Source organism: Labrus bergylta, chromosome 3, assembly GCF_963930695.1.
Source record: "Labrus bergylta chromosome 3, fLabBer1.1, whole genome shotgun sequence".
Lineage (NCBI taxonomy): Eukaryota > Metazoa > Chordata > Actinopteri > Labriformes > Labridae > Labrus > Labrus bergylta.
Genome location: NC_089197.1, coordinates 22,689,473 through 22,707,224, shown reverse-complemented (window position 1 = coordinate 22,707,224; position 17,752 = coordinate 22,689,473). Strand labels below are relative to the sequence as shown.

At 39.3% G+C, this 17,752-nt stretch overlaps 1 protein-coding gene across 1 annotated transcript; it reads right to left on the bottom strand.

Moving 5' to 3' along the window:
- Nucleotides 1-616: 616 nt before the first annotated feature.
- Nucleotides 617-17,704, bottom strand: LOC109975218 (DNA-binding protein RFX7). The gene is made up of 9 exons (XM_020625699.3): nucleotides 17,569-17,704; nucleotides 14,322-14,355; nucleotides 11,612-11,697; nucleotides 11,241-11,363; nucleotides 9,812-9,928; nucleotides 8,333-8,417; nucleotides 8,003-8,216; nucleotides 7,041-7,321; nucleotides 617-6,656 (listed from the first exon to the last, which is right to left on the bottom strand). Exons 1-9 carry the CDS (start codon nucleotides 17,691-17,693, stop codon nucleotides 3,441-3,443), a joined length of 4,281 nt encoding a protein of 1,426 aa, XP_020481355.2. The 5' UTR covers nucleotides 17,694-17,704; the 3' UTR covers nucleotides 617-3,440.
- Between the last annotated feature and the right edge of the window lie 48 nt (nucleotides 17,705-17,752).

Here is a 17,752-nt window from a genome sequence, read left to right as displayed (position 1 = left end):
GGACTTAAAAGTACTGTAGCCTATATTAGGCCAGAGTGTTTTTCAGCCCTTTTCTTCCAAAGTATGGCCTACTTAGATACCAGAAAGTGAATATAAAGACTGTTTCAGGAGTGATTCTTTCAGGTTTAGTATCAACGTGCACTTATCTTATGAAATAGATGTGCAAAGTATTTTTCTATTCTTAAATTCAATCTTATCAGATTCTTAAGTCCAAGATTTTATGATTGATTTGGATATGAATATGGGGGTATATATATATATATATAGAGCTACATGTCATCATTAAATATTATATGTAACCACACAAGTGTTCTCAATAATCATCTAATTAAACACCCACACAGATTGCAGTATGCTGGAGCTATGCTGGAAATATGCAATTTTCAAACATTCTGTATAAGCAGAAATATCACGTTTAACTGTGGTTGGAATTCAATTTCCTGCTTTTATTATTTCCCAGGTTCCTGATTCTATTTAACATACAAACTGTAGACAATACAATTCTGTGATCTGTCTCATCCCAGAGTGTGAAAGCCACTTTCATCTTCTCCTTCTGAGAGAAGCACTCATTTCTTCCCCTCTGAGGATCAATTATGAAGGAAACACAGACTCCATATGTACTTAAAAACGTTTACTAGTTCAAAAAAGTCTTTACAAAGCAGTATTAATAACAAGCACTTCCTCTTATAAAGCACTTGCTTATATGCCAAAGAAAGAAAGAAAGAGAAATCCCTGCCCACTGACCAAAAGCCACAGCAACATAATAGTGGAGGGCATTTCTGCAGCTCTGAACACTTTTCAACAAGAGGAAGGGTATAGTCTTCATTGAACACAAATATCAATGCTAAACCCATAAATGCAAACTTTTTCACAGACACTGTAAAGGTGAACATAAAAACGGAGAAAACTGATTTAATTTAAAGTTAAAAAGTCTCAATGGCTCAAAATCAAACATTTCTCAAAATTACATCATATATACGATATATTCTTCTCTTGCAGTTATTAAATTATTGTTTAATTACTGTATAAAGCTACTCCTTGTATCAATACACTGCAATAGATTCATTGTATTGTATTTGCAACATATCAGGACTTTAATTATCACTTTACAGTTATGGATTGTCTAATTTTTGCATGTTTTTTTGAAGTGTGCAAATCTTTTCTCGGATTGCGTTCTCTCAAAATGACGTCCTGAAGAGATTTGGATATCAAGGTGAATCTTATTTTTTCTCATTTTTCCCCACGTTGTTAAGGATAACTGTATTGTCTGTGATAAGTGGTTAAAAACTATGACACTTAAAAATAAAAGTGTGCTACAAAACATTGTAACAGTGCAAGTTAGATTATTGTGTATTCACAAGATTATATGCGTTTCAAGGTGAAATCTTCTGTACAAACAACACTTTTAATAAATAGGAGTAAAATGAATACACACAAGACATTCTGTACAACAAAGACAGTTAGTGTTACTGACAACATACAACACACTCAGGGGACGAACGCTATTACAGAGAAGCATTTGTGATAAATGACAGTGTTGTTTCTCTATCTGATCAGTGTTGGGTTTACAAAAGCTGAGAAAAAAAAAAGTAAAAAAGATCCTAAATATTGCTCTGAAGTTTTCATTTTATAAAGTAATGAGTTTCCAGCAGCATATGTCACCAAGGTCTTCTGGTTTGTTCCTTAATATTACATGATATATTTGTTATGGCTGTTATCAATGATAACTCACTATGTCCATTACATATGAGATTTATATTAGACAACGTAGATCCAAGTGCATGTTTCATCAGGTTATAATTAATAATGTATTCTTTGGTATGGACATATGGCTCAGAGTCAAACCCTCAGGAGCTTCTGTGACTTCTTTACACACAGCCATAAGTACTGTAAAGCATGAAATCCACATTTGATCAGTGATAAGCTGTTTAACCTCAGTGCATACATGATAAAATGTTCAAAACAAGCACAGTGCATTTATGTTCAGAAACAAAAGAACTACAGATTGTCAGAGCAGTGTTTTGAGTGCTACATTGAGAGCCAACATTTTCGAGTTCTTCTTCTTGTGTTTTTTTGGGGTAAATCATCTACTTAGTGCATTCTGTTGTTTCCAGATAAACACTTTAGCCTGGACTCAAATGTGTTATTTGCACACAATATAAATAATGTATTACTATTTTCATGATTGTAATTTTTTTTTTTAACATTTTCATTTTCATACTACAAAAGTGCGGGAGCATCCCATTCAAGGGGATTTACTTAAATTCTTAATTTGTCATAATTTATTCCTTTTTCCTTTTAGTAGTTGAAAGGTTGGAACACTCAGCTTTAGTTGTTTGGTGTTCCCTTTATATATACATAGACCACATACACCATGAAATTTGTCTCACAACCCCCCACAATGCATTTTGTGTCCTCATTGTCATAGAAATATTATTTAAATACTTAGTGCATAAATTGGTTAAAGGCATCCATGCAAGAGTTCCTCATTCTTTTTTCCAATGTGTCCACATTAAACAACTACTTTTTGTCCTAACCCCCCCCCCCCCCCGACTTAATCAAATAGATTTATTGCAGCTTCAATACCTTTATAGTAAGGGTTAGTTTAGATGGTTGCAATACTGATGTATAGTGCAGTTTTGGCTTAAATATATGTTAAATGAATTATGTAATTAGAATTATGTCAGCCATTAGTGACAACTGATCATGGTAATATATTAAATGTATTTATTGTCTCTAAGCAACATCTATAAAATGAGTGCATATTTTTTAAACATATTTTGTGATTAGATTTTTGTATGTGCAAGAAAATGCCCTAAAAACAGACTTTACACAAAACTATTTAGTGCACATGGGGCAAAGTTCATCTCTTCTCTCACTATTGATACTTCAATTTTTTTTTTAATCTCGTACACAAGTGTTCTATACACGGCATACTGTTAACAGATCATAGGACATATAATTTGTTGTGTTGTAGTCTGTTCTGTTTTAACTGGATTATGGCTGTAGTTAGTTACCAACATTTAGACACATGATATATAAAGATATTGTTGTTAATGGATAATCAATAATTGTGGCATATGTTTCCTCAGTGCTATACACTTGGAAACCCATGTCTCTGTCATGATTAAATGAAATATCAAACATAACATATAAAAAGCTGTTTAAAGAGTAGGTTTTTTTTGTACAGTCACCTTTGTTTACACGTTGGAAATGCTCTCAATCAAACAAAATGAGGGGGTAATCTCTGATTAGAGTGAAATGACCAGCATTTTAATCAGAGCTTTGCAGCATTATTGCAGTTCAGTCTGGCACTTAAACTGGACAAACCTCAATGAATCCAGAGTGACATTACAAAGTGTAAAAAAGTAAAAATAGATAAAAACAAACAGCAACCACTGATTAACATATTATACATGACTGAAAAAAACCCACTCATCTCAGCCAATCAACCCAACAGTGGGATGGTCTTTGCTTTCCAGCCAGTCGAGTCCACTTGAATGTGCCGCCTCGCTGGTTATTTGCTGAAAGAGCGCATCATTCACAAACTCCTCCTCCTCCCTGGCAGTATTTTGATATTGCCCTTGCTGCTGGTTTGGGTCAAACAAAAGGTTTTTGTCCAGTGTGTTCAGGTCATTGATGCTGTTGGAGAGCTCAGATGTCATTCTGATTTCACACGGGAAATCTGCTCCCCCTGATGTTAGTTCTGACACCTGCTCCATGAGCTGACATCCAGCAGTGAGCCCGTTGTCTGTCAGGAGGTCTTTTACTGAACTGCTAAAATCACACTGCTGATGCTGCTGGTGATCTTCTAGATGCTGCTGTGAGCTCAAAGAGACTCCTGAGACCATTTGCTCTCTGCTGTCACCTGCTGACTGAATCATTTGTTCATTAATAGCATTTTCCATGAGGTAATTTGGCCTCTGTAACATGCACGTGCCAGTGGACTCAGAGGTCATCAGTCTAAGTTGATTGCCACTACAAGAAAGGTTGTTGTCAGACTCAAGGAACTGGGTGAGGTTCATGCGTGCAGTGTAGCTGGAAGGTAAATTATTCATGCCCAAACCCCGCACAGAGTCATCGTGGGTCCCATCTAGCTTGCTCAGAAGGACACTGGTGATGTTTTTGCTGTTGCATTGTTGGCCCTGCGCAGGCAGGACCTCAGTTTGCATCATGACATTAAGCGGCACAGAATGACTCCTCTGGGCCATGCTGCTCACCCCGAGATTTGTCTGCGTGTTTGCAAAAATATTCAACACTTCAGGCGTCACGGGAGAGTTAAAGGGAGACACGACTGAACGAGGGATATGTGGAAGGTTTCCTGTGTTTCCGGTAAAATTCCTCTGATGCACTGCAGGGCTCACACTGCGACATCGGAAAGCAGGCGAATTTGTGGCTTTGTTATCCAGAGGGGCGGGCACAGCAAAACCCTCCTGCTTAGCCATGCTATTGACCTGCTGCTGCACAGGAGAGATGGGGGTCAAGCAGCCAAAATGGCTGTCGTGGTGCCTAGCGTGAGGGATGGCAAAGGCGTGAGGTTTTTGAAATTGGTCGCCTATCAGGCCTTGATAGCTGGGGAGGATTCCCATTCCGTTGTTTGATTTGTTTAAGCTCCCACTGTTGCTGTTGTAACTGTTACTCATCCACTCCAGCCTGGTCTTGTCTGGGTGGGTGGCCATTGGTCTCTGCATGGGCTTGATGGGGCTGCTGGAGACTGTGCTGCCGTCATGGAAACCGGTCATGCTGGAGTTGATGGGTGTAAATGCAAACTGGTTCCTGCACTCCACTGGACTGGGGGGCACATTGCTGCTGCAGTTGGAGTGAGGAGTACCGACCGGGGTGTGCCGGCTGCTTCCCAGTGCGCTGTCCACCGGAGTGGTGGAGGCGATGCGGGAGAACGGGCTCTCTCCAGTGAGGCCTTGGACTCCTCCCATGATTTCTGAAGTTGGTGTGGGTGTTGGAGTTTTGATGGGGTTGCTGTTGCTGCTGCTGCTGTTTGCAGCATGATAGAAGGCTGTCATGGACTTATTGGTGGGCATGATGCTGTCTGACATCATGGTCTGTTGGCCTGGCATTGCAACACCATCTCCAAACTCCTGCATGTTGTTAAGCTTCATCTGCTCCTCCATCTGCACTAGCTCCTCCACAATGCTGTCCTGAGTCACGTCATCGTCGAAGGAAAAGTAGTTCATGTCAGTCTGCATGGGGAGCTGGCTCGATGATGAAGTCTGATTGAAAAAGTGTACATTTTCAGCAGCATTGTTAGACAGCATGTAGGTCTGTTGTTGTTGTTGTTGTTGTTGTGTTTGTTGATGTTGTTGCAGTTCAGAGTTTAAACCAACATCACCCACACCTGGATGTCTTTGGAGGTTGTGGTCATTAGGTACGGCATGTGCGTTAGACGCCGTGTGCCCCTGCTGTTGCTGTGTAAATGCATGACTGACTGAGGAGCTAGTTTCCATAACAGTTGAAGTGTTTTTCCTCTGCATTGAGCTTGCTGTTTTGGCAGCAGAGAAGCATCCACTGGATCTGAAAGTTGAAGTGCACAGTGCTTGGTCCTGAGTGGAAGAGCTCATTTTTGTCTCTACCTCCCTGGTTGCTGGTGCACTTTCAGGTCTAGTTGGAGCTCCTGGCCTGGAGACATTGGCAAATGTGTTTCTATTACTGTATCCAAAACCGGCGCCCTCCACTGAATGTTGTGGCATAAAAATCCTCTTAACTGGAGAAAGGTCTGGGCTGAGGCCTGAACGTTTCCTGAGGCTTTTAGTGGCTAAAAAACCTTCCTTTGCTGATGTTACACTGCTGCTTTCCCCACATGAAGGCGCTCTGCTGGTGTACATTGAAGAAACAGTGCTGGCATTCATGATGGAAGGGGTTGAGTGCCTATGACCTGTATTATTAGTGCTATTATTTCTGCTTTCTGCTGCTGCCACAGTGTTAGTGCTTATGGATGTCTTTGTGTTCCATTCAGTGCTGTGTGATATTTCCTCCAGACCCAGGTAGCCTTTAGTCTGAGGTATGGGTACACTGGCAGCCCTTTGCACAGCCCCTCCAGCTCTATTTGCCATTACTCCTTGAGTCAAAACTAGACTGCTAGGATTATGCATTTGGCTGTTTTTATGTATAGCTTCAACTTCCATTTCAACATCAATGGTAGGGGTGTTAGCAGTCGGCCCTGGTCTGGCTGGCGGGGCTAGGATGGGGATTGCAGAGGTGCTCCTCATGCTTTGATTGTTGCTGATGTCATCTGTAACTGCAGAAATGCTAATGCCTGCGGACGCTGGCCGCAGAGTGGTGTTTGTTAGAGAGGTGGTGGTGCTGCTGCTGTTGGTTGTGAGCGGTATGGCTGTCATCTTCACCAAACTGACTGGGCTGACATGACAAGTGGTCATCACAGTCTTTATGGGACTGTTGCCGATGATCATGGTGGAGGGCGAGCGCAGTGCGACAGTAGGAGAAGGCTTGGGCAGGATTTGTGCATAGCGCTGCCGAGCAGAGCGTTCGCCCGCTAGATTGGCTAAAATATTTTGAGGGGTTTTTGGGCTCTGTTTAACTGCTTGAACCGGCTGGGACACCATTTGGAAGTTGATGGGCAGCACTTTGTTCTCCACTGTTGCCATAGTGCTGGGAGACATCAGCTGGCGGCCTCGCTGAACCTAGAGAGGGGGAAGCCAATCAGACAGAGGAACAACTCAATTCGGCTATTCATTATATTTTAGCATGTGGTGTTTCTTTGAGCAGATTTAGAACGTTTTTAAAGCACGTACATGTCTGGCCAAGGTTTATGAGTTATAGTGCAGTAAATGGTTTATTTCTTTAGTTTACCTTACCATGTGTTTTGTTGAATGTAAATGGATGTTGGTTCTGTTCTGTAAGATGACTACAACCCAATGACCAATCATCTTTTTTCACTTTCTGATTTGAATGACTTAGCAGAGATGGTTTTAAAATGTGTGTCTTGTTGCACAAATTGATTCAGTTGTATTACTTTATTGGCTGATTAATTACAGTACATAGTTAAAAGAGTCCTGCTTTCTCACCGTGATAGGGCTGGGTACGGCAGTGACCATGATGCCTATGGTTGGCTGAGGCGACGGAGGCGTTGGACTCGCACAGGGCATACCATCATCTGTCCTCCTTGCTGGTCCCTCCCCAGGTGAAGGAGACTGTAGCTTCTGTTCCTGTTGCTTCCTCTGAATCTTCCTCTGGAGCTGCTGCTTTGCATCAACAGATGGTGAGGACAGCGTTGTCACATGAGGCTGGTAGGAGTGAGCCTCAGAAGTGGGGACGAACGCCGAGACTGCTGGAGGAGTATGAACCTCTAAAGGAATAGGATTTGTTGTTGTAGGAAAAAAAAGTATTAACCACATTACTACAATATGAAAATACACTGATGTATAAGCTGAAGTTTAAATTGATTTGAGAATTAGACATCACAAAACAAAGAAATAATAAGTCTTTATTGTTTATGTTGAGACTAGTTCCTTCGGCAGCAACTGTTAATCTTTCTGGGGACCGCATCTTAAAAAACTCCAACTTAGTTATTTATTACAAATGGATTATATGTAAATATTGTAATATGTATTACATTGTGAAAGAAATAAGATAATAAAGACGTTCATACATATAAATATAAGATTATTTATTTGGTTTAAAAAAAAATTAAAAACCAAAGAAACCCTAACCCAATAACACCAATAGCTGATCAACTTCATCATATGTAACAGAAACTTTTTAAAAAGGACCAAAAAAGACCAAACAAATGAGAACTAACTAACAGCTGCAGACATGAGTCCACACATGATTACACAAAGAGATCATATATTAAAAGTTACACAATATCAAAGAGGGATTTCGGTTTACCCAGTCTGTCTTAAATGCACTTGCACTTACTGATTCTCTGATGCAGACTGGAATAAATGGGCAGTAACAGCCATTAGCCACCAGAGGCCACTACATACCTTTTTCCAACACAGTGGGGCAGACATGAGCTGAGTCTTACCTGTTGCTGTGCCGGTTGTAATGGTGAGAGCTGCTAAAGACTTGTTGCTGATGTAATGGCTGTCAATGAGGAAGCGAGCTAGCTCCTCCACTGCATCAAACTGGCGTTTCAGAACCTTTTGGGCCCACTCACACACCAGATCGCATGCCGCAAATCGAACCTCCTCCTTGATGTTGTTCAGCTGCCCTGCTGACTCCAGAAGGTCACACTGGAGCTACACACAATGCATAAAAGGTCAAATATATATGACAAATAGTTTATAAAGAGATTGTGTTTTATAATGCAAAAGTTATAATGAAATGTCAATAAGGAAGTTGTAAATGTACTTACTACATCGCCTGATTTATGGTTATCGAGAGTGGGCAAAGATGGCATGTGAACAAAGGGCCTCTTTCTGAGTCCACTATAGCAATATGTAAGCTTGTTAAGATCAACAACTTGTGGTCCAACAAAAACAAACATGGTAATAACAACAATACATAACCATTGTCCACCAATCATTATCATTTTCATATCAAAATCTATAACATCAAATTTATCAAAGTTTATATTCATTACTGAAACAGTTTACAAACTAGGTAGCACAAAAGACCAATATTGCCACACTATAATGAGACAACATACACAATGGACACTTAGGAGTCTTAAAGGGGCAGCAGGCTTGGTGGAGTAATAAGTTCCAGTTTATATTTAAATGTTTATGCCTGATCTGATTGTGATATAAGTTTTATGGCCCAAGTTCTAATGTTGTACCAATACATTCTTTATGTAGCATAAAAAAATGTTTTTCTGTATTTTAATATGAATGCAAGATTTGTCTATTCTTTAAACGTAATAAATATTAGGATGAGAAAAACCCAACGACATGGCAGGCTTTATAGAGAATCTAAGTGTAGATTGACACAGTAAAAAAAAAAAACAGGACCACGCAGGTTCTTTAGCTTTACAGAAAAGATGAACTGCAGTGGTACTGATCTCTATCAAATGTTTTGTACTGTTTTCCTGACAGAGAGTTTGAACCTTGTTACACACCTTCAATCAAAAGTGTGATGATGCCTTGCACAGAAAGTCAAAATACATGTATCCATTTATAAGCTATCTATCACCAATAGCTGTGACTGAAACCTCTTGAATACATTTAGGAAACAACATGGACCTTGCTTAAACTGCGCTAATACATTTGCATTACACTATATATATAACTTATGCAATAAAAAAACATTTGAATAATTTTCATTCTCGTTTGTTTTAGTGAAAACAGAAAGGCATCCAAGTCTACTTAAATTCAACTTAAAATTCATTTTTCTGATGCTGTGTTTCTATCAGTGTTCAGATCAATTTAATCACTTTCAGGTTAAAACTTTCATTTCAATTGAACATGTTGATAATGAACCATATACTTTTTAGACTGTATTTTAAACAAGTGGTTATATTTGGTAATAATGTATGAATGCATCATTAATCCAAGTTTCTTTGAGCATTCAAAGGGAAACCCCTTCAAGTTTTTCCATATTACAAGACATGAATTAATAAGTTATGAGCTCACCTTACATTACGATACTTTTGAACCTGAATGACTAAAGGTCATTAACATGTACACAGTTGTGGAAAAAACGGACACAATTAAGTCATGGAGGTCAAAATTACAGACTCCCCTTGGGCCTCTGTATTATGCTTGTGCTTCTGAGGCAGAGGGGGACTTTATTTCATTTCTCATCTATATTTAGAGAGCTTATGAACTGCAACAGCAGATGGTCTGTGACCAGAGACAGAGGCCAGACGGTTAAAACCCATTCCAGTAAAGGATATTTAGATTTTCCTCTCATGCCAAGTCGGCGCGCTTTCATATTGGGGAAGACATTTTTCATCATTTTTCCAAAGTCTGCAGCACTCAGCGGGTGGTAGTTCAAATTGTCACAGAAGCTCCTGAAACGCAAATAAGAAAAGAAACAGTCAGGTCAGTCCAAAATCAAACAGCAGTCAATGCATTGAATCCTAAAAATGTATCATCACACTGAGCAAGAAAAAATTTCCCCAATTAACAGGTACCTTGCAGCTCCCCTCGGCAGAGAACTTTAGTGTCTTTCAGCTGATTGTTTCAGTGTTAAAGCACATTACAGAAACTTTTGGGTTCATTCAGATTCTTTCCTATGTTCTAGCAAAAAGTGTTTTCAAGCTAAAAAAGTACACTCCCTCTCTAATTAGAAGACACTATGATGATCTATTAGGGAGTTAAGTAGATTTAAAATAAAAAGAAAAATGTTTTCATCAGTAGCTGGTGGAGACCAAAAGAGAGCAACTAGAAGAAATGAAGGTGTTAATCTGTAACTGCTGGACAAGTAAATGGACACCTCTTTGCTAAAATGTTCACTTAATACCAACTAAAAGGTGAATTTTTTGTCAGTGTATATTTAGATCCTGTTGTTTTCCCCCAGAGAGGCCAAAACACCTCAGCTAAAGCAAGTTCAAATGTATAATAAGTGAAGCTGAAGAGTGTAGAACTGCAACACTGGAGTTTAATTGTGGCTCACAGTTTGACACATATGTAAACGAGAACATGCAAACTACTCTGAGTGACAACCATATCTGACATTCCCATCTTACACAAAGTGTTAAGTACTTTGTACTAAGTACCCCCCCCCCCCAATGAAAGACTTTATGAAGAGTTTATGAACTCTTTCTTTCTTTCTTTGGGACTTAAGAAACAAAATTTAACTATAAAGTGTGAAAACTGATTTAGAGTGGATTGGCTTCATCGAATGAGTCAAAAAAACAACAACAAAGTGTTACGCATTGCATCTCTTTAAAGATGTTTCACGTGTCTATCCGAAAGGCGCCAATATTTCTGGAGGGCACAGTATTTCTGATCTGTTCGAGTTAAAAAGACAGTTACATAACACTGTCAGAACATTTCAATGGCTGTCTCAGACTTTCCATTCTAATATTACCAACACATGTTGCTCTCTGTGATTCCCATGCCTGCAGCGTCTATTTATACAGACGCTTCAGCAACCGGAGGAAGAATCTCACACATTAGTAGCTTATCCATTCAAAGGTTCAACGCCAATGAAAACCATTCAAATACAACAAGAAGTCTACGGTTGAGTTGTGGAAAAAATAAGAGTTTGTGTTTAATATGAAACTATAAATGTAACAATAAAGTCTCAGCTTGATATTGGTTAGTCGTGTAAAAATGTATCCATGTGTGTAGCAAACATTTTACTCTGTTTGAACGTACTTGTATTCATCGTAGACTTCCTGTTTGGGAAGAGACGTCTCTGGGTATTCCTCTAAATGATCACGGATCCAGCTGAACGCATGCATCTGCTGTGTGCGGCTCGATGACAGGGCACTCTGGTCACTGAGAAAAGAATGTGGATCATTTATTGACTGAATATAACGACAAAAGCAACAACATACTACAGACTAAAGTCACTCAACTCAGGTCCTGAGTGTGTGAAATAATAACTATTTTTCTATAGTATTTATGTCTAAACCTAGAAATAAGCAAACAGACTTGTTTGTAACTGCCAATGATTGATTATCTGAGTGGTTTCCTATTTCATCGATTCACTTTTCATCATTCTGAGTGGGCAGGTGTATTCTTACCTTTTTTCAGTGCAGCTGCTGGGACCAGAAGGCAACTTAAGGTAGAGGTAGAGTTTTTCTATGTCAGAGAACTTCTCCACATCTTGCTGTAAAAATAAAATAGAGTTTTAATATTTGACCGTTTTATTCATCAAGAAAAAATACCATCCAAAGTAGAGCGGTGTGAAAGATCCTGACCACAATGAGACAGATTGAAGAGATCTTTATGTGCAAGCATGCATGCAGCTGCCCTAACCCTACCAGAGGATACATTTTATTGACTCTAGTTTGTTTTTTTCATTACTGGACGTTGTATGCCTTTATTTTAGAGATAGGACAGTGGATATAGTCAGGAATCAGAAAGAAAGAGAATGTGGAATGAAACATGGTAAAGGAGCCACAGGTCGGATTCGAACCCATGGTTCTTGCACACTAACAGCTAGGCTACCGGCACCCCCAGCTTTGGTAAATTGTAGTAAAAAGTATCTACAACTGCTGACACTATTTTCACAATCTGGTTCAAACAAGCATCAACATCTCCTCCAGTTTAGTAGTAATTAATCCCCCTAACTTTTCATCTAATGACATTAACAGATTGAAATTTGTATTGCTCTATTTGATGAAACAACTTGCCAATCTAATGAGAGTCCAATCATCTATAGTTTGTTTTGTCTTACTGGCGTTAGCATGTAGCTCAAAGGATCCCAATCATCAGGTGATATAATTTAAATCATTCTCAGATAGGGAAGAAGATTACAAATTCAAAAGTAAAAGAATGATTGGAGGTTGAATAGTTAGAAAGAATTCATCAGACTTCAGCAACCCACTCCTTCCTTCTGCGTGAGGCCACATTAGTGACTACTCACATAAACCCTGAGTTTTTTTTATAAACAACAACGAGTGCAAAAAAAGGCTTCTTCTTCAACACCAATTCATGCTGCTGTTTTAGTAGAGTTCATCTTGATTCCAAAATTGCACCGGTGCAGTACTAAGTGGAGCACTCACACAAAGTCTATGTGCAATTCTATGAAAATGCTGTTTTGGGTAATCCATAAACTACATTTCATTCGTACACCATCCCTTTAAGTTAACCATCCGTTCTACAAGTGAGTAGCATGGAAAAGTTTTACTTGAGCTTAAGCTTAGCAGCGTATAGTTACAAAGTATAAATATTCTGCCTTGATACTGATATAGAGTAGAGACACAAACATGTCCACGGGAACAGTACGAACACAGAGAGGGAGTAGGGGAGCGTGTAAGGTGAACTACAATCCTCTGCTGTTAGCCCTTCTGCCGAGACAGCTCGCTGCCTGCTGCTGAGTGCACAGACATACATGTCTTCACTCGGAAATATTCACTCTCTCAATTGGCTCCTAAGAATAAATTCTGTTCTGTGTGTGCTCACTCTTTAACTACTTGGTTGTTAGGGAACCACAGCTCACTCATAGCTTATTATACAGTAACAGAGGGCAGCCATGAACCAGACATGTAAATACAAGAAGTTGTTTTAGATGAAGAAATGTTAAACTTTATCAGTTGGTGTTTACGATGATCTGTATTTCTAATGATGTTCCACATGAACCTTTGTAGTGCATCATTCTGAGGACATTGTTGGCCTGTGTACACAAGAAGAACTATCAAACATGTAACAGAGAGCCACATAACTGAGAAAACTTAGTGGAGATACACTGATTGGTATATGAATTGACTCAGCGATTATAAATAGCTAGATTAGCGGTTTATCAATACAGACATTTCTACAATAAGAATTCCTAATAATTTTGGTTTTAAGCTTATTTTGAATGAAAAGCAGCTGGTTTTACTATACAAAGTAATCGTTTTTAGTTTAGCTTTGTGTCGAGTTTTTTTTAATAATAATAATTTATACTTTATGAATTCGTTTTTTTCCCCTCTGTCTAAAGAACATGCTACACACACATGGTCTGAAATACACACACATGCACAAACAGGATCCTATGGACATGCATTAAGGCTAGGTTTCAGAGTGAGGGGGCTGCCCACAGCAAGCACTCCTGAACTGGTGGGGGGGGGTTCGATGCCTTGCTCAAGGGCACCTCGGCAGTGCTCAGGAAGTGGACTGGCACCTCTCAAGCTACCAGGGCCCTGACTACAGGTACTCTGAAGAGCTCATTCATGTTGAATAACACACTGATTTAAACTCCATTCAGAGAGGAGAAAACTATATGAGGCGGGATTACTGAGAGCATATCTGAACCATCACTGAAGCTGCAGTCAGAGGTTTATCTCGTTTCATCATTCATAGAGTCTCACTGCAAATCAGTATGTGTGTCCCTGAATTATCGGCCCATCACACGGACTTTACACTGAGCTGACATCCTGGGGAAGAACACTTTTTCTAGGGTCTGGGCAAGTTGAACAAATCTTCAACCTTCTTTCAAATATAAATGGCATCATACACCTTACATTGATGGAGGTCATAACAACCAACCAGTAGACGTCACCATGTCAGTATAGATGTCAAGTTTTTATTAGTTGTTTCTTAAGATCTGCATCAGACTGATCTGTCCTTTCTTTGTAAATTGTATACAAGAAGGGGCAAAAGGCCCATAATCAAACAAATTTAACTCTATGTTCTCAAACCAAAAATAAACAATGGATTGTATGCAATTTTTACCCCCAAAAACCTTTGTAAGAAAAAAAAAGATTAAAACTGCAATTTGAAAAAAAAAAAAGAGTAAAGAATACTTACCAGAATGTTTTCCACTTTTGATTGAACGGATTTGCTGCAAAATGAAGACATAGTATAAATTAGTATGAAGCTGGTGTAACATGAGCACTTATGACTAAAGTCTATTTATTTATAAAGCACAGGAATGTTTGGTATGTGTCGACCCTCCCTTTAGCATCTCTCAGGTCATATATCCCACGCCAGGAACATATGTTGTCATATGTAAAAAAAGGGGGAGAGAGAGAGAGAGAGAGGGAGAGAGACACTCTGGTATTATTGTCTCTGACAGACGGCTTTTATCACACAGGGCAGAGTGTTTCATGGACTGGCATAGAGTAAATATACTTTACATCTGTCTTATACCATTCAACCTTGAAGGCAGAATTCGATATATATATATCTATATATATATAGATATATATATAAATTATGTTCCACCCATAACTCATAGATGTCTTTCTCAATGTAATACTTAAACATATTTTAAGAAATGCAAAAAAAAATATTATCACTTCAAGTTCCCGGATGTTCCAACTCTCAACTCTCTACACTACCAACTGTATATTCTTCATTAGTGGGCCGTTTCTCTCAAGAATACAGTACAAATATAAAGTTCAGAACAATGAGTTTATCCTGTGTGACAGTTTTGTGAAAGATTACATATTCAGGCAAAAACAAGAATAAGAGAGCATTCATCCTAAAGCTCCAGACTGATTCAAACCACAAAGAGTCACAGCAGAAACATGTTTAACCTCTCCTGGTCTAGTTCTTAATCTGCAGTCCAGTCAGGATGTTGTTGACGGTGAGACAGAAGGCAGGTTGAATTCAGAGACAGGTCAGAATCAGGGGATGCCCTAAGCCATGACAAGAACAGTTCACTTTAATTTACTGTAACCAGGGGGCCGGAGCTTTCCTAGTGCGGGAAAGGCCATCATTAAGCTGTTTGTGAGCAGATTTGGCAGCCAGGTCAACTCACTGACACATGACACTTGGTTAAGAAAAAGTTTTTAAAAAAATACCAGAGACATTTCTGATAAGATCTTGTGATATATTCCCTGCTGAAAGTCCACATTAGTTGTTGATAATGCAAATGAACTTCCTGACACCAAGACTGTCTCATTCGACAAAGAACGTCTGAGAAGCAGGTCGTCAAGGTGAACGTCAACATTTATGCCCTAATCCTCTTAAGGGTTAAAGATATTGAGAGCAGGACGAATCAGGGACATGAAGGGTTAGCACATGGAGAGCGGAGACAGGTGTCTGCCGATATTTTGGAAGGACAGAATCGTCGCTGCCGATATTTCAGTATCAATATTCAAGTGAAACAGAGACACCGGTCACAGACAGTCAATGTGACTCTTCATGCTGATTTTGAAAGAGAATGGTATCCTACTTTGAAAAATATTACAAGTGTTGCTAGTGTTAAATTATTTGTATCCCCACAAATATGAGGAGGATCACGCCTGCCTATACAATTCAAATCATTAATAGCCGAAAAAAACATTAAGGACAAACTGCTTTCTGGTGGTTCAGTCTCTTGACATTTTATGGCTGTTTGACATATACGTGGTAGTGCTCAGCTTTATTCAGACACAAAAGGGCATTTCAGTAAGAACACAGCATGAAACAATAGCAACCGCTGATTATATAAAGAATCATCATGGTATAAAAGGTTGGTATTATTTTCTTATACGGTCAATCTTAACTTTTACTCGCTCCTAGTCCTTGCATTCAGTTTGTAGAAATACTTCTTGTTTGTTTGTGAATAGCCATTGGTGCCAGTCGTCCTTATTCATAGCTACTCATTTTATCTTCACATTCATTTAAAGCTAAGTATTGTTGATGCAAACAAAATACATTCAGGCTCTCTCACTTAGATTTGTTTATATACAACCATTCTCAGTCATAAGAAATGGTCATTTCAGGAAAAGCAAAGGTCAGTGGGTTCAGTAAGCTCTTTTAAATATGCGACTGTGAACTTGGATAATTAGAATAACATAACAGGTTTGAATGAACTGAATAGCCAATTGATCCTCTGCTACAGCTACCACAACATGTATACTGCTGTTTACAACTGTGATGATGCTTTTGACCAATCAGTAAATAGAGAAATGAGAAGGAACATGTGAGGTAAATGGTAAACAGACTGTACTTATGTAGCGCTTCTCTAGTCTTCAGGCCACTCAAAGCGCTTTTACACTATATGTCATATTTACACCACCGTCTACACTGATGGCAGGGTGCCGGTCAATATTAACTAATCCCATTCATACAAAGTCACACACCAAGCGCTATGCCATCAGGAGCAACGTGGGGTTCAGTGTCTTGTCTTAAAATCATTATCCATAGAATTACTGGTGACTTTAAGTGTCATAATGATAAAGCAGAATGACAGATAAAGAACAAACACCTCAGGATTGCCAACATCTATCGGATCAACAAATTATGATGCCAAAAAATGCTTTATGGTAAATTTTAATAAAACGTGTCCAACATGATGCCAATAAAAAAGTCATCTCCTGCAGCTTAACAGTTGATATAAAAACTTTATATAAATCCTCCCTATCTCAGCCTGAACTACAAAGCCACTGATGACATCACTAAATTATGTGTGTACTGGACTCCCAGCTTGGACACTACATTTTAATAGATAATCAAAGCTACTGTACGTACAGTGATGAAATGTGACTGGGAACACTTACACTAATGTGAGTACTGCACCTCGAGCACTTCCATTCAATTCTATTCTTACTTCATTTCAATGGAAAGTACTTAAATAGCCTACTTGTGTTTACACTGCCAATCAATTCCAGTGTGAAATGTTGTGTTACTAAGTTGACTTGTTTTAACAGCTTCTCTTACTTTGCTATTGTTCATTTATACTTGAAGCATTTGATCAGCTTATGAAATGGGAAGCACTGCTGTAGATTAAACCACCGTATGTAAAACCGGCTTCACCAGTAGCAGGCTATGAAGTACCTTACATCAGTTTGAATTAGAAATACAATAAGTTAGGATATTGTACTTAAGACTAAAATTCTGCTCAACCAGTGCTATTTACTTTACTGATATACTTAATGATATAGCGTTTTGCATGCAGGTCTACAGTCCTCCTAGTAATGAAGTACTCCTGTGTTATGATTTTGTGACTCGCACCAAGTAAACACCGCTTACTTGAAACTAAAGGGTTCAGATAATGAATGTTTTTATCTAGATTTCCCTCACAGAATCAAAGCCTGCACCCTGTAGTATGTGAACACCTCCTCACCAGATGGAGTTCTTGATCCGAAGCTGCAGGGCACTGGCCTCGGCGCCCTGCAGCCCGGGGAGCAGGCCGGGCAGGCTCCTCGCCACCCCGCTGTCCGACTGCTGCTGGGGGTCTTCCTCTGCCATCACAGTGGGCCTCGGGACCGGAATAGACTGGGCTAAACTGGACGGGAGGCGTGGAGGAC